Source organism: Durio zibethinus, chromosome 5, assembly GCF_047325235.1.
Source record: "Durio zibethinus cultivar Kanyao isolate XHJ-2024 chromosome 5, ASM4732523v1, whole genome shotgun sequence".
In the NCBI taxonomy this organism is placed as follows: domain Eukaryota; kingdom Viridiplantae; phylum Streptophyta; class Magnoliopsida; order Malvales; family Malvaceae; genus Durio; species Durio zibethinus.
Window position 1 is genome coordinate 28,936,369 of NC_143166.1, and position 21,110 is coordinate 28,957,478.

At 32.8% G+C, this 21,110-nt stretch overlaps 4 protein-coding genes and 1 non-coding gene across 9 annotated transcripts; 2 read left to right on the plus strand and 3 right to left on the minus strand.

Moving 5' to 3' along the window:
* Window positions 1-1,266: 1,266 nt before the first annotated feature.
* Window positions 1,267-2,504, plus strand: LOC111282819 (protein VASCULATURE COMPLEXITY AND CONNECTIVITY-like). Its single transcript, XM_022871077.2, has 3 exons — window positions 1,267-1,643; window positions 1,756-1,961; window positions 2,112-2,504. Exons 1-3 carry the CDS (start codon window positions 1,545-1,547, stop codon window positions 2,296-2,298), a joined length of 492 nt encoding a protein of 163 aa, XP_022726812.1. The 5' UTR covers window positions 1,267-1,544; the 3' UTR covers window positions 2,299-2,504.
* A 4,080-nt stretch (window positions 2,505-6,584) lies between these two features.
* LOC111282147 (STOREKEEPER protein-like) lies at window positions 6,585-8,056 on the minus strand. Its single transcript, XM_022870111.2, has one exon. The coding sequence runs from the start codon at window positions 7,972-7,974 to the stop codon at window positions 6,802-6,804; it is 1,173 nt and encodes a 390-aa protein (XP_022725846.2). The 5' UTR covers window positions 7,975-8,056; the 3' UTR covers window positions 6,585-6,801.
* Window positions 8,057-8,362: 306 nt separating this feature from the next.
* LOC111282178 (formin-like protein 3) lies at window positions 8,363-14,587 on the minus strand. Of its 3 annotated transcripts, XM_022870170.2 has the most exons (7): window positions 13,915-14,356; window positions 12,344-13,199; window positions 11,777-12,248; window positions 11,489-11,688; window positions 10,353-10,588; window positions 9,160-10,075; window positions 8,363-8,666 (listed from the first exon to the last, which is right to left on the minus strand). In XM_022870170.2, exons 1-6 carry the CDS (start codon window positions 14,065-14,067, stop codon window positions 9,176-9,178), a joined length of 2,817 nt encoding a protein of 938 aa, XP_022725905.2. In that variant the 5' UTR covers window positions 14,068-14,356; the 3' UTR covers window positions 8,363-8,666; window positions 9,160-9,175. The 3 variants fall into 3 exon arrangements, with proteins under 3 accessions (XP_022725905.2, XP_089617090.1, XP_089617091.1); XM_089760964.1 differs by lacking the exon at window positions 8,363-8,666 and having other exon boundaries at window positions 9,041-10,075; window positions 13,915-14,587; XM_089760965.1 differs by lacking the exon at window positions 8,363-8,666 and having other exon boundaries at window positions 9,041-10,075; window positions 13,992-14,094.
* Window positions 14,588-16,155: 1,568 nt separating this feature from the next.
* On the minus strand, window positions 16,156-19,865 carry LOC111283038 (agamous-like MADS-box protein AGL104). Of its 3 annotated transcripts, none has more exons than XM_022871418.2 (10): window positions 19,690-19,865; window positions 18,145-18,255; window positions 17,979-18,029; window positions 17,823-17,841; window positions 17,663-17,731; window positions 17,343-17,404; window positions 17,096-17,195; window positions 16,967-17,020; window positions 16,771-16,838; window positions 16,156-16,604 (listed from the first exon to the last, which is right to left on the minus strand). In XM_022871418.2, the coding sequence occupies exons 1-10, from the start codon at window positions 19,812-19,814 to the stop codon at window positions 16,466-16,468; spliced, it is 798 nt and encodes a 265-aa protein (XP_022727153.2). In that variant the 5' UTR covers window positions 19,815-19,865; the 3' UTR covers window positions 16,156-16,465. The 3 variants fall into 3 exon arrangements, with proteins under 3 accessions (XP_022727153.2, XP_089617092.1, XP_089617093.1); XM_089760966.1 differs by having other exon boundaries at window positions 18,145-18,341; window positions 19,690-19,825; XM_089760967.1 differs by lacking the exon at window positions 18,145-18,255 and having other exon boundaries at window positions 19,690-19,859.
* Window positions 19,866-19,902: 37 nt separating this feature from the next.
* On the plus strand, window positions 19,903-19,975 carry TRNAA-AGC (transfer RNA alanine (anticodon AGC)). The gene has a single exon. It is a non-coding gene; the product is annotated as a tRNA-Ala (tRNA).
* The last annotated feature ends 1,135 nt before the right edge of the window (window positions 19,976-21,110 follow it).

Here is a 21,110-nt window from a genome sequence, read left to right on the forward strand (position 1 = left end):
GGTGTTTTCTATCTTTTAATAAAGTGGTTTCAAAATGACTTTTTGTTGAAATAATTTGCATGATATCAAGAGAAAAAAAATTAGGGTAAATTTAATAGTGAAAAATTATATGGAAAAGAGGAATTGTAATCAACTACAAAGTAAAAAAAAATATATAGAGAGATTTTGAAGATTTGTAAGTAATAACTAATTGATATAATAAATAGATAACTAATAATATAATTTTAATACATCATAAGTTATAATGAATAAAACTAAATTATGAGGTCATATAAAAAATAAATAAAATTAGCTTGATTTGGAGACTAAAGATTTGTAAGTAATAATTAATTGATACAATAAATAAATTATGATTTTAATACATCATAAGTTATAATGAATAAAATTAAATTATGAGATCAAATAAAAAAATTAATAAAATTAATAATTTTAATTTGAGTGACCATTTAATTTTATTATAATATATATATGCAAGGGGTATTTAAAATATGGGGGTTAAGGCACCCTCAAGGTATAACCACCGTCCGGCTTGATATTATTACCTCTCAAATTAATACATTTTTGTTCAATTTGACAAAAACTAATACATATTTAAAAAAAAAAAAAAAAACTCTAATTCAATTTGTTTTAAAATACCGAAATAATAGTTCATGTACTTATCATTTATCATAATCCGATAGTAAGGGTGTAAATGATACATTAATATTCGTAAGTTATTCGGATTCGATTCGAAGAAAATTTGAATTCGGTTCGATTATTATCGAGTCAAGCTCGAGCTCGAATAGCTCAACTTATCGATTGAATCGAATTCAAGTATTCTTATATCCGTCTCGAGTAGCTCGCGAGCCTAATCGAGTTTTTATATTTAAATATATTTTTATTATTTTAATTAATAAAATATTTCGAGTTCGAGCATGAATAATCGAATTTTTGTTGAGTATATGAATCGAGCTTATTTTTACATATTAATCGAGCTTAATCGAGCGAGCTCGAATAATTAAAATTCGATCACGAATTGAGTTTAAACTTGAAAAATAAAATTCGATCGAGCTCGAATCGAATTTCGAACATCAAATTATGAGTCAAACTCAAACTCAAACTTCTTACTATTTAACTCGACTAGACTCGATTACACCTTTATCCTATAGCATATGTTTACTGGCAGGATGGACAATAAATTGGTGATTGTGCAATTATGTGAAAAAAAGTCAAAATTTCAAAGGGCACTTACGGCCATTGATAGATGCCCAAGGCACGCTCCTCTATGAGCTGGTTTAATCATCCCCTGCTTTTCTTTTTCCACCATCAAAGAATCCAAGTGAGAAAGAAAACAGAAAAAGCAACACTAAAGTATAGCACTGTCTTAACAAAAGAAGCTTTGTTAGTTTCTTATACCAAGTAATCCCATTTTACATACTTGCTTTACTACTCCTTATATCTTTCCTCAACCTCTGTTCCCACCCTCTCCTCGTCAAAAAACTTGCCATTTGTTTCTCTTTCTCGGAACCCATCTTCAATTGCTCTATCATAATAAAGAAACAAAAATGATTAAACTCGGAGGTGTTCTCGTTTGTCTTCTGATTGTGGCCATGGATGTTGCAGCAGGGATTCTTGGCATCCAAGCAGAAGTTGCACAAAACAAGGTGCCTCGAAAATACTACTAAGTACCTTTAAATTACATGGCAAAAGAGTAGATACAATTATGTGAATTAATTCATGAGGTCTTTTATATTTTTTGTTGCTTTGTTTTGGCAGGTTAAGCACTTAAGGCTGTGGATATTTGAGTGCAGAGACCCAAGCCATGACGCTTTCAAGCTAGCTTTGGGTGCAGCAGCGCTGTTGACTCTGGCCCACGTTCTTGCTAACCTGCTTGGTGGGTGCATGTGCGTCTGTTCTCAAGAAGAGTTCCAGAGAGCCTCCCCCAACAGGCAGCTCTCACTAGCATGTCTCATTTTCACTTGGTAAGCATATTTTTCTTGGAACTGTTCCTTGCTCACTCAACACGGTACCACTGCAAAAATCAAGCATTTGCATTGGAATTAGCTTTTGATTAAGATCAACAACGCGAATACATTGTAACGTGGGATTTGATGTATTTTGTGGTTTATTAGGATCATATTAGCCATTGGATTGTCCGCGCTGGTGATAGGAATATTATCGAACAACAAATCCAGGGCGTCCTGTGGCTTCACGCACCATCATTTCCTGTCCATTGGAGGAATTTTGTGTTTTGTACATGGGCTGTTTTCTGTTGCATATTACGTTTCTGCCACTGCAGCTAGTGACGAAGAAAAGTAAGAAATGTCATCTGTAAAGGAACCCCTTCTTTTTTCCCCAACTTTACTGATCATTGATCACAATCACTTTCGTCCTACATGTAAAAAAAAATATAAGCATCTTTGAATGACATTATCAATCTTGCGGGGCAGCTAATATATATATATATATATATATATATATATATATATTTAGTTCAATAATTGAAAGTTTGACACATTTATCTACTCTACTCTAGTGAGATTGAAAGTTCTTATATTATATAGGTCATTTATATAAATTTTGATATGTTTTTTGATATATATTTTTAGTAAAAATTTGGACATAATTTTTATTATTAAATAAGTATCGATTAAAATTAATTATAAATAATATTTTTAATAATATTATATATATATTGATATTCTCTTCAAATTTTATTAATTGTTCTATTTAAATATTTTAAAATTATTTTTAATAAAAACTTTTAGAAACTTCACTTAGAACTTTATATAAATTCTTTTCCTTTCGATCACATCGCTTTAAGAAAAAGAGATTTGCACCAAATTGGGCCACAAGCATGCTTAGTTCTTTACTAACCCAAAAGTAACACATATTCCATACCAACCTTTGCCGACTGCCTACTTTATGTGTCCGGGGACAGGATTTCAACGTTTACTTCTTTATTACAAGATCTATGTTAGGAACATTCTCGGCACTGGTGAAGATGAAAACTTATAAGAAATCGTATAATCCCAAGAATGTCATTCTAAATGGGCGAGGCCTTTCTTGAACTCCATGGTGTTTGAAAATTCCTTCATATGCATGTTTTCTGGATTAATATATTTATATACATATATATTCTGTATGATAAAACTCTGAATTGATTGAATGATTTTGAAAAAAACTAAACAGAAATAAAAAGAAACAAACAAAGAGAGAGAGAGAGGAGGGAAAGACAAACAAGGTGTAGCCCACAGGTTGGACTTATAGTGGAAAATTGCAATCTTGATATCCATATTGTCAAATGGTCATCGCCACTTTTGACATGGCAGGAGCATCCCGTGATCTCCTGGCTCTACCGTCTGAAAACACGGTCATCCATGCCCAAATACACGACACCAGCTATTGCGCCGAAAACGCAAATAATTGCGGTTTGTCTTAGCTGCTTATTGAAATTGTTTTCACTAAATAAACATGCGGAATGGCTATTTTTGAAAATAAAATAATTATTTCCTGGGAATAAAATATAAGAATAATTGTTATTTTATAGTTTTAGGGTTTATGAAATAGAGTAATATTGAAATAGTATCAGGATGTTTGATTTGTTAGAAGTATGTAAAGGAATATAGGAGGAATGACTGCAAAAATATTGTTTCACCTTAAATAATTATTTCAGCCACCGACTTTGGTCATTGGTACTTAACCAGTGGTTCAATGACTGAAAACCGAGTCATCCGGAAGCTCTTCTTGCCGAAAAAGTGGGAGAGAGAAAGAAAAAAAAAAAATGATTATAAAACAGAATTGGAATTAGAAAATTTACATAAAGATATAATCGTCCCAATAACAACATCTTTATTTCTTTCCATCAAGAATAGTCATTAGTTTTTTTTTTTTTTTAAAGAATGACCAGTTCTTGACTAAAGGGGAATAAATTTAGAATGAATAATCCTCATGATAGCCATTCTGTCCGGGAAACATTTGAATCATTTGTGCATCAGGGAACAAGGGGAATGGAACCAAACATGACATTAGAGCTGGGCTTATTATTAAAAGAGGAAAAAAACAAAAAAAAACTCAGTGATGGACCTATGTTAGCGGTGAAAGTGGATCAGCTTACTTTTGAACAGTTTCCAGCCGAGTATGCAGAAACCTGAAACTTAAGCCTTTTAAGGCCAATGCTTACAATCAAAGTGTGTAGTCCTACCCATATTAAGTGTCAAGGGCCACTTTTGACCCATTACGAATTTACGATAGGCCTTTGTGGGGTTTTTTTTTTTTTTTTTTTTAACGGTTTTAATTTGAGCTTTATTATTTATTAATTTAAACTTTCAAAAAAATTTCTACCTTAATCGTGCGTCATGCATCCACGTGATACTACTTGAATATTGTTATTTTTATATGTGCATTCCGTTAGTAAACTGATTCGGCAGTTAAAGTTAGAGCTAACAATTAATATGGTACTAATAATATATTTAATATGTATTTAATACGTGAAATTATAATAAAATAAAATAAGATAATATTATAAATAAAATTAAAATAAATAATATTATCTTATCTTATATTTGATATGTATAAAGATTAAAATAAAATAATTTATTTATTAATCAAAATTAATATTTTTTAAATTTTATATAATTTAAATTATTAATATATTTTTTAAGGATATAATAAAATATGTAAATCATATTTGATGCATAAGATTACTAATAGAATGAGATAATAATTATTTTTATATCATGTATGATTTTCATCTAAAAAAAAGATAAGGATTACAAAGATAATTAATATCCTCTTAACATATAATTATTCAATTCTCTTCAAGTGAAATGAATTATTTTTAATCTATAGAATTAAACGTACATATCCAATTATATTTTTAAAAATTACATATACATTAAAAAAGTTATCATTGTTTTAAAAATTATATCAATAATTTAAATAATTCCTTTTTAATCCTTACATACATTAAACATAAAATAAAATGATATTATTTAATCTAATCTTATTTATAATATCATTTTACTTTATTTTATCATATCTTGTGTATCAAACATAATCGAAAATTCAATCACATGATTTAAAAATAATCTTCTTTATTTTGAAAGGATTTAACGATTAATCTTTCTTATAATTCTATCTCTTTCTTTAAATACAAATCAAACATAATATAAAATAATTATTATCCTATTTTATCCATCATTTTTCGTATCAAACATGAGCTCTTTTTGATAAAATTTAAAATTGAAATAATAATAATCTTCAAGCTTTTAAAACTGAAAATTAAAAACAAGACTGAAAATGTAATTAGGTATATATATATATACACACACACTAAAAATGATACCGTTATTTTCAACGTGGGAAATTCATTAGCAAATTTGTTTGGAAGTTAACATTAGGACTGAATTATAACCATTTGATAACGTTAAAAGCTAAAATAATAATTTTCAAATGTTTAGGGCTGAAAGCAAAAAACATGTAAATGTTTGGGATTAATATTGTAGTTATCCTTTATATTTTCTTCATTAGGGATAAAGTCTCCATTCGAGTGAAAAATGGTTTGACATTCGACTCCTATATTTTTACTGCTGCTGCACAAAATCAGACTTGAGGTAAGATCAACTTGCGTCGAACAACTAGGGAGGATTATTTATGCAACCCAGTACTCTCAATAACCTGAAAACATCTTCCCATGATGGCATGAAACAAATAGATTACCTGGATAAGTGATGCGATTTACTTGGTTGCTCCCCAGTAAGTTCTCTAACAAGTAAGCCACCCGTTCCAGGAAGGAATCAGCCATCTAAACCTTACGCAACCTGAGAGACTAGATCTAAAAAATCCCAAACCATCTTTCCATAACAGCATGAAACAAATTAATAAGATCAGACAAGAGTGATGGGTCAACTTGGTCAACAGGCGAGTTCACTCATAGGAAAAGCCACCTATTTCCAGGCAAAGAATTAAACGTCTAATCCCTACTACGGAGAGAAGAATTTATGAAGAATATGTCCTCAGAATCCTCCAAACCTGGACTAAGCATGCCTCGAAAACCATGGACCGGATTCATGGTTGTATAATGCTCTAAAACCAGCCTATTTTCTATGTCTAATCCAAATTTACGTGGATCACTTCTCTGTGTTCATTTGATTTTCTTTTCTTAAGCATGTGCTTTCAGAAAATAACTAACATTCAATTCCTGTCTATACAATGATCTTACCCCAAATATTTGCTAATAAAACTGGAACTTTTGCATGTTTCTTGTTGCCATTCTTATCAAGAAAGTAGAAGATATAACGATTTCTAACAAATCTAGTTTAAAAACCATAACTCAATCTCAACAAAAGATTAATTATTTTTATTAGATCACTACTGCAAAGTCCTCTGAAACCAGCTATTTGGAATGAAATTATGAATCTACACACTTTTTCAAAAGTAATTTTTATAGTTAAACCAAAACGAATAGAAGTCAGTTGACATCTATTCTACTGAACTAAACCTCCCAGCTTTCAGAATAGAGAATCATCGGATTATAACTAGTGAACCATTTCCTAAAGACAGCTATAAATTCAAGTTTTTATGAAGAAGCAATTACAAGTAAATTACCATCCATCACAAAAGGACTATTTAGATTAAGACAAATGGGATCAAGATATACCACTATTACATTAAAATTCATAACATAGTAGGATGAAGAATCAGGAGACCAATGCTCAGCCCAAAACAGAAACATTTAAAATCCAGACTGAGCAAAAACATAAAACCATTTGTCACCACAAAAATTCCCACAAGTCAACATCTTAAAGCAAAAAACTGTACCTAAATTTCGGATCCCTTGACAACATCCAAAGCCGCTTGAGCCATCTCCTGAACCAACTCAAGCCTCTTTAAATACAACTCCAATTGCTTAGTCTTCAGCTCCCTCCACACCCTCTCCATTTCCCTCAACTTCTCTCTTCCAATCTCCCCATCATTCTTCTCCAATAACTCCATCAAAAAACCCCCCGCAAGCCCCCATTTTCCTGTCTCAAAAGACTCCTTCAAGCACGGATAATCCTTCCAAAAATCCACCTTCTCTTCTTCACTACCCGAGCTAACATGAGTAGAAACATCAGCATTGACTTCCTTATCTTTTACAAAACAGGGCAATCCCAAAGTTATCGCACCGTTAAATTCACTCTCGCCTTCATCTTTGCTAGTCAAAGTCTTCATTGTCTTTTGCCTCTTGTTACTCTTCTCATTAGTTTCATTACCCCAAATCTTTTTCGACAGCTCGAAAGATTTGTGGTCATGGGGCTTTGAGAAAACAGGATCATTCCCATTCTGACACTTCTCACTATTGGTTTTGTACTTCTTCTTGAGTCTCCTGATTTTCTCCGACAACTGATACTTAGACACGTCGGCTTGGATCGATTGCTTGATGAAATCATGGAACCCGCTGGAATCTGCATACGGGTCGGATCCTTTCTTTGACTTGTACTCGATCATGCCTTTCAAGATCGCGATCTCGTCGGCTTCGCTCCACAGCCGTGCGGTCCCAGGCGTCTTCACACTACCACCACCACCACCGCCGTTGGATGCGGATGCCGCTGTCCTCCTCTGCTTTGAGCTTGATTCGAGGGCAATTGGCTTTGGCTTGGAATTAGACTTCGGGGCGGATTTATTGGGCTTGCTGACAATGGGCTTAATGGTGAAATCGGAGGCGTTAGGGGACGGGAGAGACTTGTCTGAGTCAGACTCGGAGTCTGAGCCGACATTGTCAGAATCTGACTTTTGTGTTTTCAAAGGGGTTTTCTCCCGGTCTCCCGCCTCTTCGTCTTGTTCTTCTTCTTCTTCTTCTTCTTCTTCTTCTTCTTCGTCTTCTTCAATGGCATCATTTTGGGGTTCGTCATCCCCTTCAGCGGAGCTGTTTCCTTGAGAGGATTCATCCTCTTCTTCATCTTCAGAGGAAGAGGCGGAAGGAGGGTCTTCGATAGGCCGCTTGCGAGCCATTGTTTGTTTTCAGAGAGTAATAGAAAGAAAGAAAGAAAGTTGTCAACTGATATTCATACGAGAGGACGCGGAGAGAAGGGTTTATAAGCCTATATATATAGTCTGATTATGATTGATAGGGTTTTGAGTTATGACACAGTAAAGAGTGCCGATGCGGCACGCATTCCTTCTAATAATAAATGTCTATTCGATCCTCCTCGCATTCCAATTCTTTTTTAGTTTTATTTTTTATTATTAAATTTTAAATTTCAAATTAAATTTTAATATTCTATTGATAAATCATTTACATGTTAATTTCAATTTTTTAAGAATCAAGACGTAATGATACTCTACCTAATCATCAGAATCTCATAAAAAATAAAAAAAATAAAAAAGAATACTGGGATTGAGCTCATGAAAAACTAGGGATCCAGTTTATCATCAGCATAAATGAATTACAAAAAAAAAAAGAAGAAGATATTGATGTATTTGCGTGGATATGACACAGTTGACTGTACAAACGAAATTTGTTTTATCTTGAGAAAATCCTGATTGCTTGAGGTTCATTCCCTCAAGGCCTCTTATTTTTCATCATGATTTACAAAATAATGGGACTTTGAAGCTTTGAATTCTGTTCATAAGATGCAAGTGATAGACGCCCTGGTTCTGCAATTTCTATGATTCCTCTCCTCTAACATGCTATGTTAAACCCCCTGATTTAGCCACGCAGAGATGAGAAAACAATTAGAACCATGAAATATGAATGGTTATTGAGCAGTGAAGCAAGAACGCTCCATAGTTCATAAATCTCTTGCCCATGTTCCTATATAATATATACGCTTGGTGTTATTCTATAGTTGTGAATCATATTTAAAAAGAACCAAGATCAACAATATATATTTAAGTTCTTAAACTTACACACTAAAAGTGAAATGCAAATATATAAATAGAAAAGGTTAGTTTAAATCAAGTGTATAAAATTTTTTTTAAAAATAAATTTTCATAAATTTTGATCATAAATTATATTTTTAATATTTTTATGTATTATTGACTTTCTCATTAAAGTATATTAATCTATTAATTTGAATTTTTATTTAGTAATTTTTAATAAAAACATTAAATTCACTTTAAAAAATTTCATATAATAAACTATAATTAATAGTAAAAAGAAAAGAATATATGTTTCCAATTGAACATTTCTTATACCTTTCTAAATTTACAGCTAATGAGAGGAGCTTTCGTCGTCAGAACTGGAACTGGAACTGGAACTGTCTATCCGCCGGTCGGAAATTGCAGGAAATAGTCGTTTACGAAAATCTGAGGATTGTTGCTGATTCTCCGAAGATGGCTGTCGATTTTCTAGAGAAGCTGACATTGATGCACCTTCTTTTGTGGAATTTCTGAGAGGCTTAGCTCTTGTCTCTCTAACTTCTTTACATACCTTATCTAACATTATCAAGAAATCACGCACAATTGCAAACAAACGCAAGCCTTCATTTCTTGCTGCCTGTCCATGAAAGTAATCTGCTGTGCTCTTGACCATGTCCGTTATCCTTTTTTCTTCCTCTGATAGCCATCTAATATCAGCATCCGCACGGTCCACAAAACTAGACAGTGAAGGAAAAAATTCACTGTCCTCATCCGTGCTCTTCATCTCTGAATTCATAAACTCTCTAGTTTTCTTTAAAGAATGATCTAGTTTAGACACAGTAGATGTTAGCGCATCAACATCAATTGCTGCAGCCTTTTTAACATCTGCAAGTTCACTGCATACACCTGAAACCACTTGAAGTCCAAGACAGCGGTAATGCTCCTCTGCTTCTTGGTTGTGATCTTCAACAGAGTCCTCTGAATTAAAACTTGAAAGGCTTCGGCTTGATAATTGTGTGCGATTGCGAACAGCTCTTATGCCCTCAGAACGTATGATCTCCCGAACTACAAAGTGGAGGAGCGTGGTCTTACCATCTATTCCTTTTACATCAGACAGTTTCAAGAGTGTGTCAAGCTTGAATGCCTGTGCACCACCACGGTAGGTACCATCATTCATGCGATTACCAGTTTTAAGAACTGCTTCTAGAAGTTTTAGGAACAATCTGCTACTTTTAAGCTTGGTGCAAGCAACCTGCCATTAAGACGATAATCACAATCATCTGGCAAATTATCTTTATTGATTAGAGATTCTTTGATTTACGAACTATATTCATGAACATAAATACCTAGAATATATGTTTTAAAGACATCATTAAATCCTGTGTTCCCCTGATTGTAGAGAAGAAGAATATTCCATTGACCAAAAAATTAATAGAGAACTTATAAGAAATATTATTGCTTTCATTTCCGTCCTTCTAGGGGAACCTGAAGGATTCTCTGGTATTCAGTTCTTATATCTAGTATCTCACCTCAAGAATTGCAAAGGATTCTTTAATGCTAGTGACTTCCTCGTGGAGAGTACTCATGAACAGCAAGGACTCAATTCGTTTGAAGGCAAAAGGTATTTCAACCAAGATTTTAAGGAACCTCTCTGCAGGACCCAGTTGAGAAACATCTCCTGCGAATAATCTAAGCTTCAGTTCCTCATCAGTTGTTGGCGCCATCTTCTGCAATGTTTGAAGGAGCTCTGCTGGAAGCTCGTTACCTGTTCAGTTTAATTTTGAAAAGTAAGTTGTCAGATGTATTTAAGACTGAAGAAGGTGAATATGAAACACACTTTTCACAAGCATATTTCACTGTCTAGATGAATAAGAACTTAAAACTGTTTGCCTCTGTAGCCAATATCCATGCACTTAATATCTCAATTACTATCTTTGTCTTTGACAAGCTTTTTTCCCATAAGTAGCAAGACAACAGGCGTAAGCCTTGAATTATTTGCCAGTAAAATATTAAAAGTCGAACTGAACCATAACAATTCTAGTTCAGCCAAAATGTAAACTACTGAAAAATTTTTGGAAGCCCAAATATAGGACTAAATATTATTTACAGCCTAGTAGACTTAAATAGCCTGATAATTGATCTGAGGAAATCAGTCATCACTTATTCTCCTGTAATACCAGGGTCATAAACCATCAGAAAAGGTTAAAAACTCAAATTCTATGAAGCACTGAACAAATAAAGCAGAAGAAAATAGAAACTTACCAAATGAGCCCGATAATAAGCACTAATAATTACTCAAATTCCTATTACATTCAACACCAAAAAGTTCTCAAATAATGTAGTTTGCTTACGTGTCTAAATTAAAAGGGGAACTTAATGATTTGCATTAGAACTTCTATTCACCCCAAAAATAAAACATCGACATGCAAGAGTTGTTAGGATTCATTGAGTAGTGAAGACAGAAGAATATTTGCATCAAACTGAAGATAACATTGTCAGTTTAAGCAATTTATTCTTTCGATCAATCAAATTTGTGCATTCTGATTGTCTGTCAAAACATAACAGTAAATTCTTTCTAATTGTCTGTCAAAACATAACAGTAAATTCTCGTTGCTAGTATGCTAGAATACTTCTGATAGTATTGATTTAAGAGATAGACAAAGACCTTCTCGGAGAGCATCAACAACTTCCCCTGTTGTGACATTTAGTGCACGTAGAAGAATAGACAAATTTTGTGCTTTCCTAGGGTCAATAATCTGAATGTATTGGATCGAAGGTTCTGATGGTGAATCTCTCTTTTGATCATTCTTGTTATTAGTCCCTTGATTATAACCAAATAAAGTCTCTATCATCTCCTCATTGAACCTGTACAATTTGGAATCAGAGAATATTTTGAAGAAACATTGTTAGCCAGAAAATTTAAAACTAATATAGTATAGAATTGTTGTCTTACTGGAATGATCCAGCACTGATCTCATGCCAAACCATCGTCTGATCTGAATTAGCCATAACCTTGTCCCAGAAAAATGGTTTTAACTTGGCTTTTGGAGCTCCGGATTCACCATCAGTCTCGTCTGCACTACCAGAAGCACTATGTCCTCGATGATGTGGTCCAAGTGGTGAAGGTTTTGATTTCGGTGGAATAGGTGGAGGACGAACAACTTTAGGTGGAGGTGGGGGGTTAGGACGAGGAGGAGGTGGTGGTGCTGCAGCAGGAGGTGGAGGAGCTAATCTCCCAGGAGGAGGTTTCAGGGGAGGAAATGCTGCTCCCGCACTTGCTTCTAATGATGGTGCTTTTGCAAGTGAGGCTTCATGATTATATTTTTTCGTGGACAATTTACTAACAAAAGAAGGTTTCTTTCGGCTGCTAGCTCTGAATTCTTTGTTGCTGGAATTTCCTAAACTAATAGACTTCTGTGAAGAATCTGAAAGATAGTAAAGTTAAAATGCTTGTGGAAACATGAACAAGAAAATGAAGATGATAATGATTCAATGAAAAAGAAAAACAACAAGCACATACCAGGAGATAAATCACTTAAGTAGAGAAGAGGTCTTTCATCTTTTTTTCCGCTACTTCTCTTCAGACAACAAAAGAAGATCAGTGTGACAAGAGCAAATGTCGTGGCTGCAGTTGCAACGACAGCAGCAAAAACAGTCTTCATAACATCATTCTTTTCATCTGCTGAATGCTGAGTTCTATCATGGGAACCAGGTGATAAATGTTTATGTGTTGGAGGTGATGGGCTAGAATGAGAATGTTTGTGATATGGTGGTGGTGGCGGTGGTAAAGTGGAAATCATATTTGATACATGAAGCGAATTAGTTAATGCACCTCCTGGTGGATGTGACCTTAGACAGCTTGCATAAGCCTGATGGGACATTGCCGGAACATAATTAAATGGTGTAGGAGCAGGACCATAACTAAATGGTGCAGATGACAGTAAAGATGTTGTTACTGGTGCTGGTGCCAGTTCTGGTGCCAGTGCCGGTGCCGGTGCTGGAGCCGGTGCCGGTGTCATCTCAGGAACTAGAGCTGGAGAAGGACCTGAGGTTGTGTGCTGATTTGATAAACTAACCAGATATCTTCTAGGAGCATTTGGCAATTTCAACATGAACTCAAGAAACTTTTGGAACCAGTGCTTAAAGGTAACCTCTGGGTCAGAAGCATGAAAGACAAGTCCTTTCTTTCTTAAGCAATCAAAAAGCTTTTCTCTCACTTGAGGAGGCAAAATGTCAATAGCTTTGTGTATTCTTCGTTTTGCTAATAATGCTGACATCAAGTCATTGGTTGCTTGTGGTATATACAGGTCAAAATCTTTAATAGCATCTCTTTTTTCTGCCATCTCTTTCTTGCAATGAATCCATGCCTCCTCTGCCTGTGATTAGAAATTTTTGTCAAGCATTTAACAGGTAATTTTTTTAATGCTGAACCTCAGAATTTGACTACATTTTGAGAGGGGGGTTGGTAGGAATAGGCAGAAGAGAGAAAGACAAGAAATTACAGATTTAACAATAGAATTCAAAATAATAATAATAATAATAATAATAATAATAATAAACATACATAAATAGCAATGTCAAATAAAACTGAAAACTGTAACACATAACTCTTGATTTTTCATCTGCCAACAATGTCATTGATTGATAACTGCAGTCACATATAGATGAACTTCTAATTTTGCATTTCTATGCATTAACCATGAAAGATACTCAGACTAAACCTACTTCATACATGAATCTTGCCTATAATCTGCCTCTAAACCCCTAGAAAGGGAAGTTACCAATCTTATAAATCAAAGTATAGGGACACTTTTTGACATAGCTTAGAAGCCTGCATATTTGTTTCAACAGTTGAACTACCTTTGAATTACAGAATCTAACAGAATTGCCTAGTATTTAAAATTATTCTCTCTACCTTGAATTGAAATCATATTTGTTCAATTCCCTTCATCATTGTGCTAGAGACATGCTAAAGTACCAATTCAGACAAGAATCTTCAAATGTGTTTTTGCCATTAATGAAAACCATTAACAACATAACAGCTCCAAGAATTCGGGAAATTAAAGCAAGTAATAGAAAAAACCATCATACCATTTTTTCATTAATATTCAGAAATGATGTTGTCCTGCCTTCATTGGCAAAAAATATTTCAGGTATCCTCCTCTTACCTTCTGAGCTCCCCATGGCTAAAGCGCAAAGCAATATCACGAAAACAATGGCATAACCAACCCTTCTCATTTTCATTGCTCCTCCAACAATTACCCCATTCGCGTATTTTTCTTCTCATTTCATCGAATAGACTAAAAAAATTTCAAAACGTAATGAACAAAAACCAATAGGAAACGCCAAAAACACAATCTTTTTCTATGTTGCTTCTTTTCCTTTCCGTCAGCCTTGAAGAAAAAATGCCAAATAACCCTCAAAAACAAAACCAATTTTTTATCTTCAAAACTTTTGCTTTGTACATTGCATTAATCAACCTTGCAATGACAGTAACAAGGATATTTTCAATATCTCCCAATCTTAATAACCCAAAAAAAAAAAAAAAAAAACAGGCCTTAGCCTGTTTGATCAATATATTTGCAGCTAGACAGAACCAAAAGGCAAAAAAACGAAAAAAAAAAAACAGATAACGTATTAGAAAGACAAACCCAATTATTGGTTGGTAAATAATATGATGAATAAGAACAATTTTTGTTTTGCTTTATTTTTTTTTTTTCTGTTGGGATTTTTGTTCATCCGATTGTTTCTCGTTTGCCGGGTGAGGAAAGAGAGGAAAGCGAAAGAAAGAGATTGACTCGATGCATTTGGAGACGTGAGGAGGACAATGTGGGATCACCCACCCGCTTTTTTTTCGTTTGTTATTGCCTTTTTATTATTATTATTATTATTCTATTAGTGCTAATCAGGAACACGAGGTAATGGAACCCCATTAATTCCTTTCCATACCCTCCATTATTTAAGAAAAAAATTCACATTTTATGTGCTATTTTCATCAAATTCAATAAAAAAAATACATTAATTATAAATTTTTCTTTAAACAACTCATTAAGCATTGGTTAATATTTATGTTTTTATACAATAGTTGCTTTCCGTCTTATCTTATTTGTCCTATTAATAAGCAAAGAAGCAAATTTTTTTATCAATTGGTTTTGATTTTGTGCCAAATACTTCCATCCTTAATAAATAAAACAAATATGAAAAAATGCATACTTAATATCGTTCGAAATAAGACTTTCTTCAGCAGAATTTAAAGATTTCTTTGATTATATTATTAAAAAAAAACTATTTTTATTCTTAATTTTAAATAAATTTTGCTTAAATCTTTATCCTTACAAAAAAATCGTAATTTTTCCTATTATAATAAGTTAATTAAAGACCATACCATTTAGCCAAGTAAATGTTTCGTTAAATATTGATTATATTTAATACTTATTCAATGCCAAAATTAAGCATTTAATGCTAATATCAATTGGACCGATCAATTTAATGCTAGAATAATTATTAAAATAAGCATTTAATAATTATTTAATGCTAAACATTGACTGTTAATGTGTATATCTTGTATATTATCAACGTATCAAATGTTGTTATTTCATTATCAACATTAATATTAGAATTTGATAAAATAAAAGATAATTATAATAAAAAATAATGATTTAGAGATAAAAAAATGTATAAAGAAAATATGTAATATAAATATTATTAGATTTGTAAAAATATTATTAATAATATAAAAAATAAAAAAAATTGAAAGTGAGTTTTTAGTTGGAATGGAAAAAAAAAAATAAAAACTACGTAAAAATACAGTATAAATGCTGATCTCTTACTAAAGAAATCAAAGAATTCTAAAATTGCTCGTTCAAATTTAAAAAATTTTGATAATAACAATTTTATTTTATTTTAAGATTTTGGAAATTTATGTACAAATAAAATTCTTTTTTTGAAAAAGTTAATTTTAATATGAATTCGGCGTTAATTAATTGTTAAGACTTTAGAATTGTGTACATTTTTTTTTTTTAGATAAGATAGAATTGTATACATTTAATCCTAAGAGAAGTGAAACATATCGTTAAATACTACAATCTTCAGCTTAGATGGATCGTAGTTTAATTACAACAATAATGTTACCTCCCATATACCATAAGTTTTGATTGTCTAAAACCGTCAACTGATGGGCCAGCAAGACCGACCAGACCGACCAGCATTTGGGTGGGACTGGAAACCCCTTGTTGTTTATATACACAGCCCACCAAACGCCATCTCCAAAGGTATGTTTCAACAGACTGCCAATTTCGTTGTATTCTACAGGATGTATCCAGCAAACCATAATCAAAATAACTATAAAACTTGCCATTTTCAAAGTTTCAGATTTCAGACAAGGAGTACACGATTGCCATAACTACTGGACTGGCCAACCCTAACCTGTTTCTCTTTATTTTCCCTACATTTGAAGAACTCTTAGGAAGGAGAAAGCGATTTAAACGTTAAACCTCAACACTGTTGAGAATGAGAACTACTGCTTAGCTAAGCCGATATTGTTAGCAACGTGTTTTGCTTTTATGAAAACCATATAAGCTTTTAGACTGATAGAAGTCCCTTATCCACAACAATGCTGTGCTATTCCCTGAAACTTATGCCTCTAAGACAAGTGACCATCGATTGATGTAATGTCCTCGGCATCTTCAATGTTCTTCTTTTGTGTTAAGAGGTAGCTAATGCTTAGGTGTGGTCCAGCGAGTGAGCAAGCTTCCTCTTTGTGATCATCTGTTGATTGATTCCTATACGAAAAGAACAGAAAAGCTCAGTTAGCATTGATAAATTTGCGTAGCTAAATAAGATCTCTTTATTCTATTTTCATGCAAGTTTTAAGTGGTATTGCCAGAAAAATATCCAGAGATGATTTTCAATTACATAGAACCACATGCAAAAGCCAAAATCCTATACCTCTTTCCTTTAGAGTTTACAGATTCTTCAGTTGTCAGATCAGAGCCCTTCAACTTAACAGCAGGCATCTATGAATTAAACATGGAAGGAGTTATTGCATGCAACAACAATTGACTGTTTACCATAAGAAGAGAATGCTTTTAATTGATCTAGATAAAACTCCACCCTATTTCTCCCCCCATTTTCTTTACATTACCTCAACATCATTGAGCTTTGAAGGTGAAGTCTCTTTCTCAAGCAGTTTTGCCTTCTGAAGGAAGAAGGATTTCTAATGTTAACTTTCATTAGATCAGGGGAAAAATTCACTAGTGAAAAATAAACTCACTTTCAACTTTTCAATTCGTTGAATTGCACCGATAACAAATTGCTGGTGGAGATTAGCTTGAGGAATTGTGAGGATCTTTGTCATATCTGGATTATAATACCTGTTTTATTTTTTATTTTATATAATAAGTAAAGTAGAATAACATATGTTATCAAACTATCCCAAGTTGTCCAAAGCAATGGTTGAGACTACCGGCTATAACTCATAAAAAATTGATGATAATTATGCAGAAAATAAAAATAATAACCTTATCCTTTCCTGAGCTTCATATTTTTGCCGATTGAGTTCACAAAGTTTTCTCTCAAGAGCCTAGGAAATCAAAAGAGAGCAAAACCAGAAAGTTATGAGAACTATTATCATTAGGGAGCAAAGAACAGCAAGTTTATTCAGAGTTTGTTTACCTCCAAGCTGAACATCGGATTGTGTTAACAGCCGATAAATCATTCATATGATAAAATAAAAAGAATGCATGTGAGAAAGAAATAAAATAAAATAAAGCATAAATTTTGTGACTGTGTGTGTAAGCATATGAATGTGCATGTTTGGAGAGAGAGAGAGAGAGAGGACCTCAAACCTTCCTATTTTATCCAGCATTTCTGCTTCGTACTTCAACTGTTTGAGATTATGGTACAAGAACTGTAAGCACAGGCAATAGACAGCAGAGTAAGAAGATAAAAACAATCTCAGTAAAGAGGCAAAGGAGAGAAGAGAGAGATTGAAAGGCTACCTCTTCATTGTGGACATATCTGATATACAGAAAATATTTTGGGGACAAACAGTGGCAGAAACACAGACAAGGACAGATACAATCATATTAGTAAACCCTCAGCTTGGCTATTTGTGAAACCTTTTATGAACCAAAAATAATGATGATCAAACATACCCTTTGAAATCATCAGGCTGGTTAATATAACGAAGAAAGATATCCTCGATCCTGTAGAAGGCATAACAAAAATTTTATCACAAGATGCATTTTGAACTTTAAAACACAAGATCATGGAAAGAAGAACATAAATAATAGTATTATCAATTAGATACTGTTCATCAACCTTCCCTTGTTAGCATAGCTGGTCAATCGACCTGTAGGAGAAAACATCAGAAGGCCAAGATCTGCATCACATGACATAGCTAACTCATTGGCCTTCTTGAGAATGCCTTCCCTGCGTTTTGAATAAGTTATCTGACGAGAGCAAGGATTGTCAATTCTCTTTATCAGGAGCCTCTTGCGACCCATGATCAAGGGAAACTGGATAAGAAAGTGATGAAGGAAGAAAACTAGTTGGAGGCTACTAAGAGAAATGGAGTTTATATGATAAGAAGGGAAGAATATGAATTGAATTTTCAGGCCATGCAAGAAGGTAAAATAGTGGTAATATGCCAATTGTCAAAAGTTCCCTCAACCATAATCACTAAGGGATTTTCTTTGGCCCGATTAAGGCTTTCAGAGAAAATTGTAGATATTCTTGAACTTAATTAAGATGAACATAAAATAATCGCTGTAAACCTAAAATTAGAAACAAATTAAAGCAAATATAAAATAAAATAATATCATTAGAACGGTTTAAGGCTTTGATGGGAGTTGTCCAAGAAGAAGGCAGCAAGCGCATCAACCAGCCATAACCAATGGATTGACATTTTCCGCATGGCATTTCTGTAATGAAGTCCGTACAAATCTTAAAAAAAGAATTATTCTTCATGAAGCAAGTACCATTCACAAGTCCGAGTGAATCCATGGTCAGTATCAAGAGATTTGAGGCAACTAGCAAGACATAACTTTGTAAAGCCATAAAGTCATTTCCTAATAGGAATTTTAGAGATTTACATACAAGTGATGTACAAGCGATATCAGATAAAGTCTGGAGTTTACGAAAGAACTGTCAAAGCATTAACATAAGCTAACCCACCATTTGATGGAGAATAAATGCGAGCAGAAGTAGCCAGATGAATTGTGAACTCCATTGCATTTAGTTTCCAACTACCTAAGCTCCTAGTAGAGATTAGTTTACTAATAAGAACCATCTGTTTAATGAATTTTCACAAACGTATTCTTGATGAAGTTATCTATCATAGAGGCAAAAACTAAAGAAAAGTAGCTCGCTTGTTAAGGATTTAGATTCAGATGTTTTAAATTGCCTTAATTTTACATCAACCAGACAAATCACTCATCAAACTGAAAAATAGAGATTTTCTGATTTACCACATTTCAGGGTTAAAGAACAGGGAATTCATTAGTACAATAGTATGTGCTTCAACCTTCCTAGTGAAAGGAAGAGCAATAGAACTAGGCCAAACCCAGTTTTGAAATGACTAAGATGTCAGAATACTGACTCAAATTATGACTATCCCCATAAAACACAATCATCTTTCTTTTTCATTGAAAGAGTTCATTGCACATATCAATACCATATATCAAGAAAATTAAAAGGAAACGTTGAAGCAAGCAAACAAGAAACAGAAATTATAATAAAACAACAGAATATAAATACAAAGCAACAAAAAATGGAAAATTGTTCAATGAACGGACCCACCTACTTCAAATAATTAACCAAACGCTTTACCTATCATTTTGTAAAAGGAGGAAGCATTAAACTAACCAGAGCAAGAACCAATGAAAAAGGCAGGTGGACCCAAAACTCAAGAAAACTCCAAACATTTCATCAGAGACAGCTTTGAATTTGGATACCCATTTTCGGATTCCCTCCAGCTTAGCGTCATCCATGACTCAACGCCTGTCCAGCGGCAAAGTAATTCATTTCAATGTGTGCTTTTGTTAAAAGTGTTTGGTATAAAATTTTAGTATCAGCACAGGGGATGTAGCTCAGATGGTAGAGCGCTCGCTTAGCATGCGAGAGGTACGGGGATCGATACCCCGCATCTCCATTTTTTTTGTCCTTTTCCCTTTTTTTTAATAACATTTCCCAATATTTTATTTTAAATAATTTGCGATAATGAATTGATAATGATTCGATTTTAATGCGATTCTGGAGTTCATTCTCATAAGCTGGTGGGACCTAGGGATAATTGAGTTTATAATTATAGGCATTTGTTAAGATTAATTAGGGATAATTATTGAATTTATCATTTTACTTATATGATTATTTTAAATTATTATAATTTTTTAGTTGGTTTATTTTATACATTATATTTATAAGTATCTTTTTAATTTTAAAGTAAATTTGATCGAACTATAACAATTGGGAAATATTTTGTAAAATAATTCATTAGAAGTTTTTTTTTATAATTTTTTGAATAAAATTTTAAAAATAACATGATAAAAAATAAACTAAGAAAATCAACTGAAAAAAAAAGTATGATCTTACATTATATTTAATAAAAAAAATGTTCATTGTTACATTATAATATGAATCTTTAGAAAAGGCACAAAAATTCAAAATCTATGTTACATATATAGATATAGTTTAAGATCAAAATTTTTAACTCAATTTTTTTTTGGGTGAAACTTTTATCTCAAATGAAATAAAATATGAGAAATATCAAAATTACACATGAGAAATGTAATAAGTATAGTTAAATGGGCCTGACTTGATGGATTATGATGAAAAAGAAGCCCAAAACCAGAGATGCTCAAAGGTTTTAATTTTAAAATTGAATGAGGCCCAACATTGCATGCATGGATGAACAATTTATATGCAAATGCAATTGCTAAGGAATTACTTTTAAAAAATGAAATTTAATAAATTAAAATTAAAATTTTGATATCAATAATTTTTTTATATTCTTATATTATAGCTTTTTTTAATAAAAAATAACTATTTTGAGCTCCCAGATAATAATACAAGAATTTAAAGATTCAAGCTTTAATTTTATTTCTTAATATATATATATATAGTATACAACTTAATTAAAAGCTTAATTTGACCAGTGACATCAAACATGTTTGTCTAGCTCAAGCATGACTCCCAAAATATCCTGATTCAATGGTGTCTAAGCCAAGTCTGAAACTCAGCAAAACTAAAATCTAGAATTTAGAGGGAGAGTTAGTTGAAGAAACAGC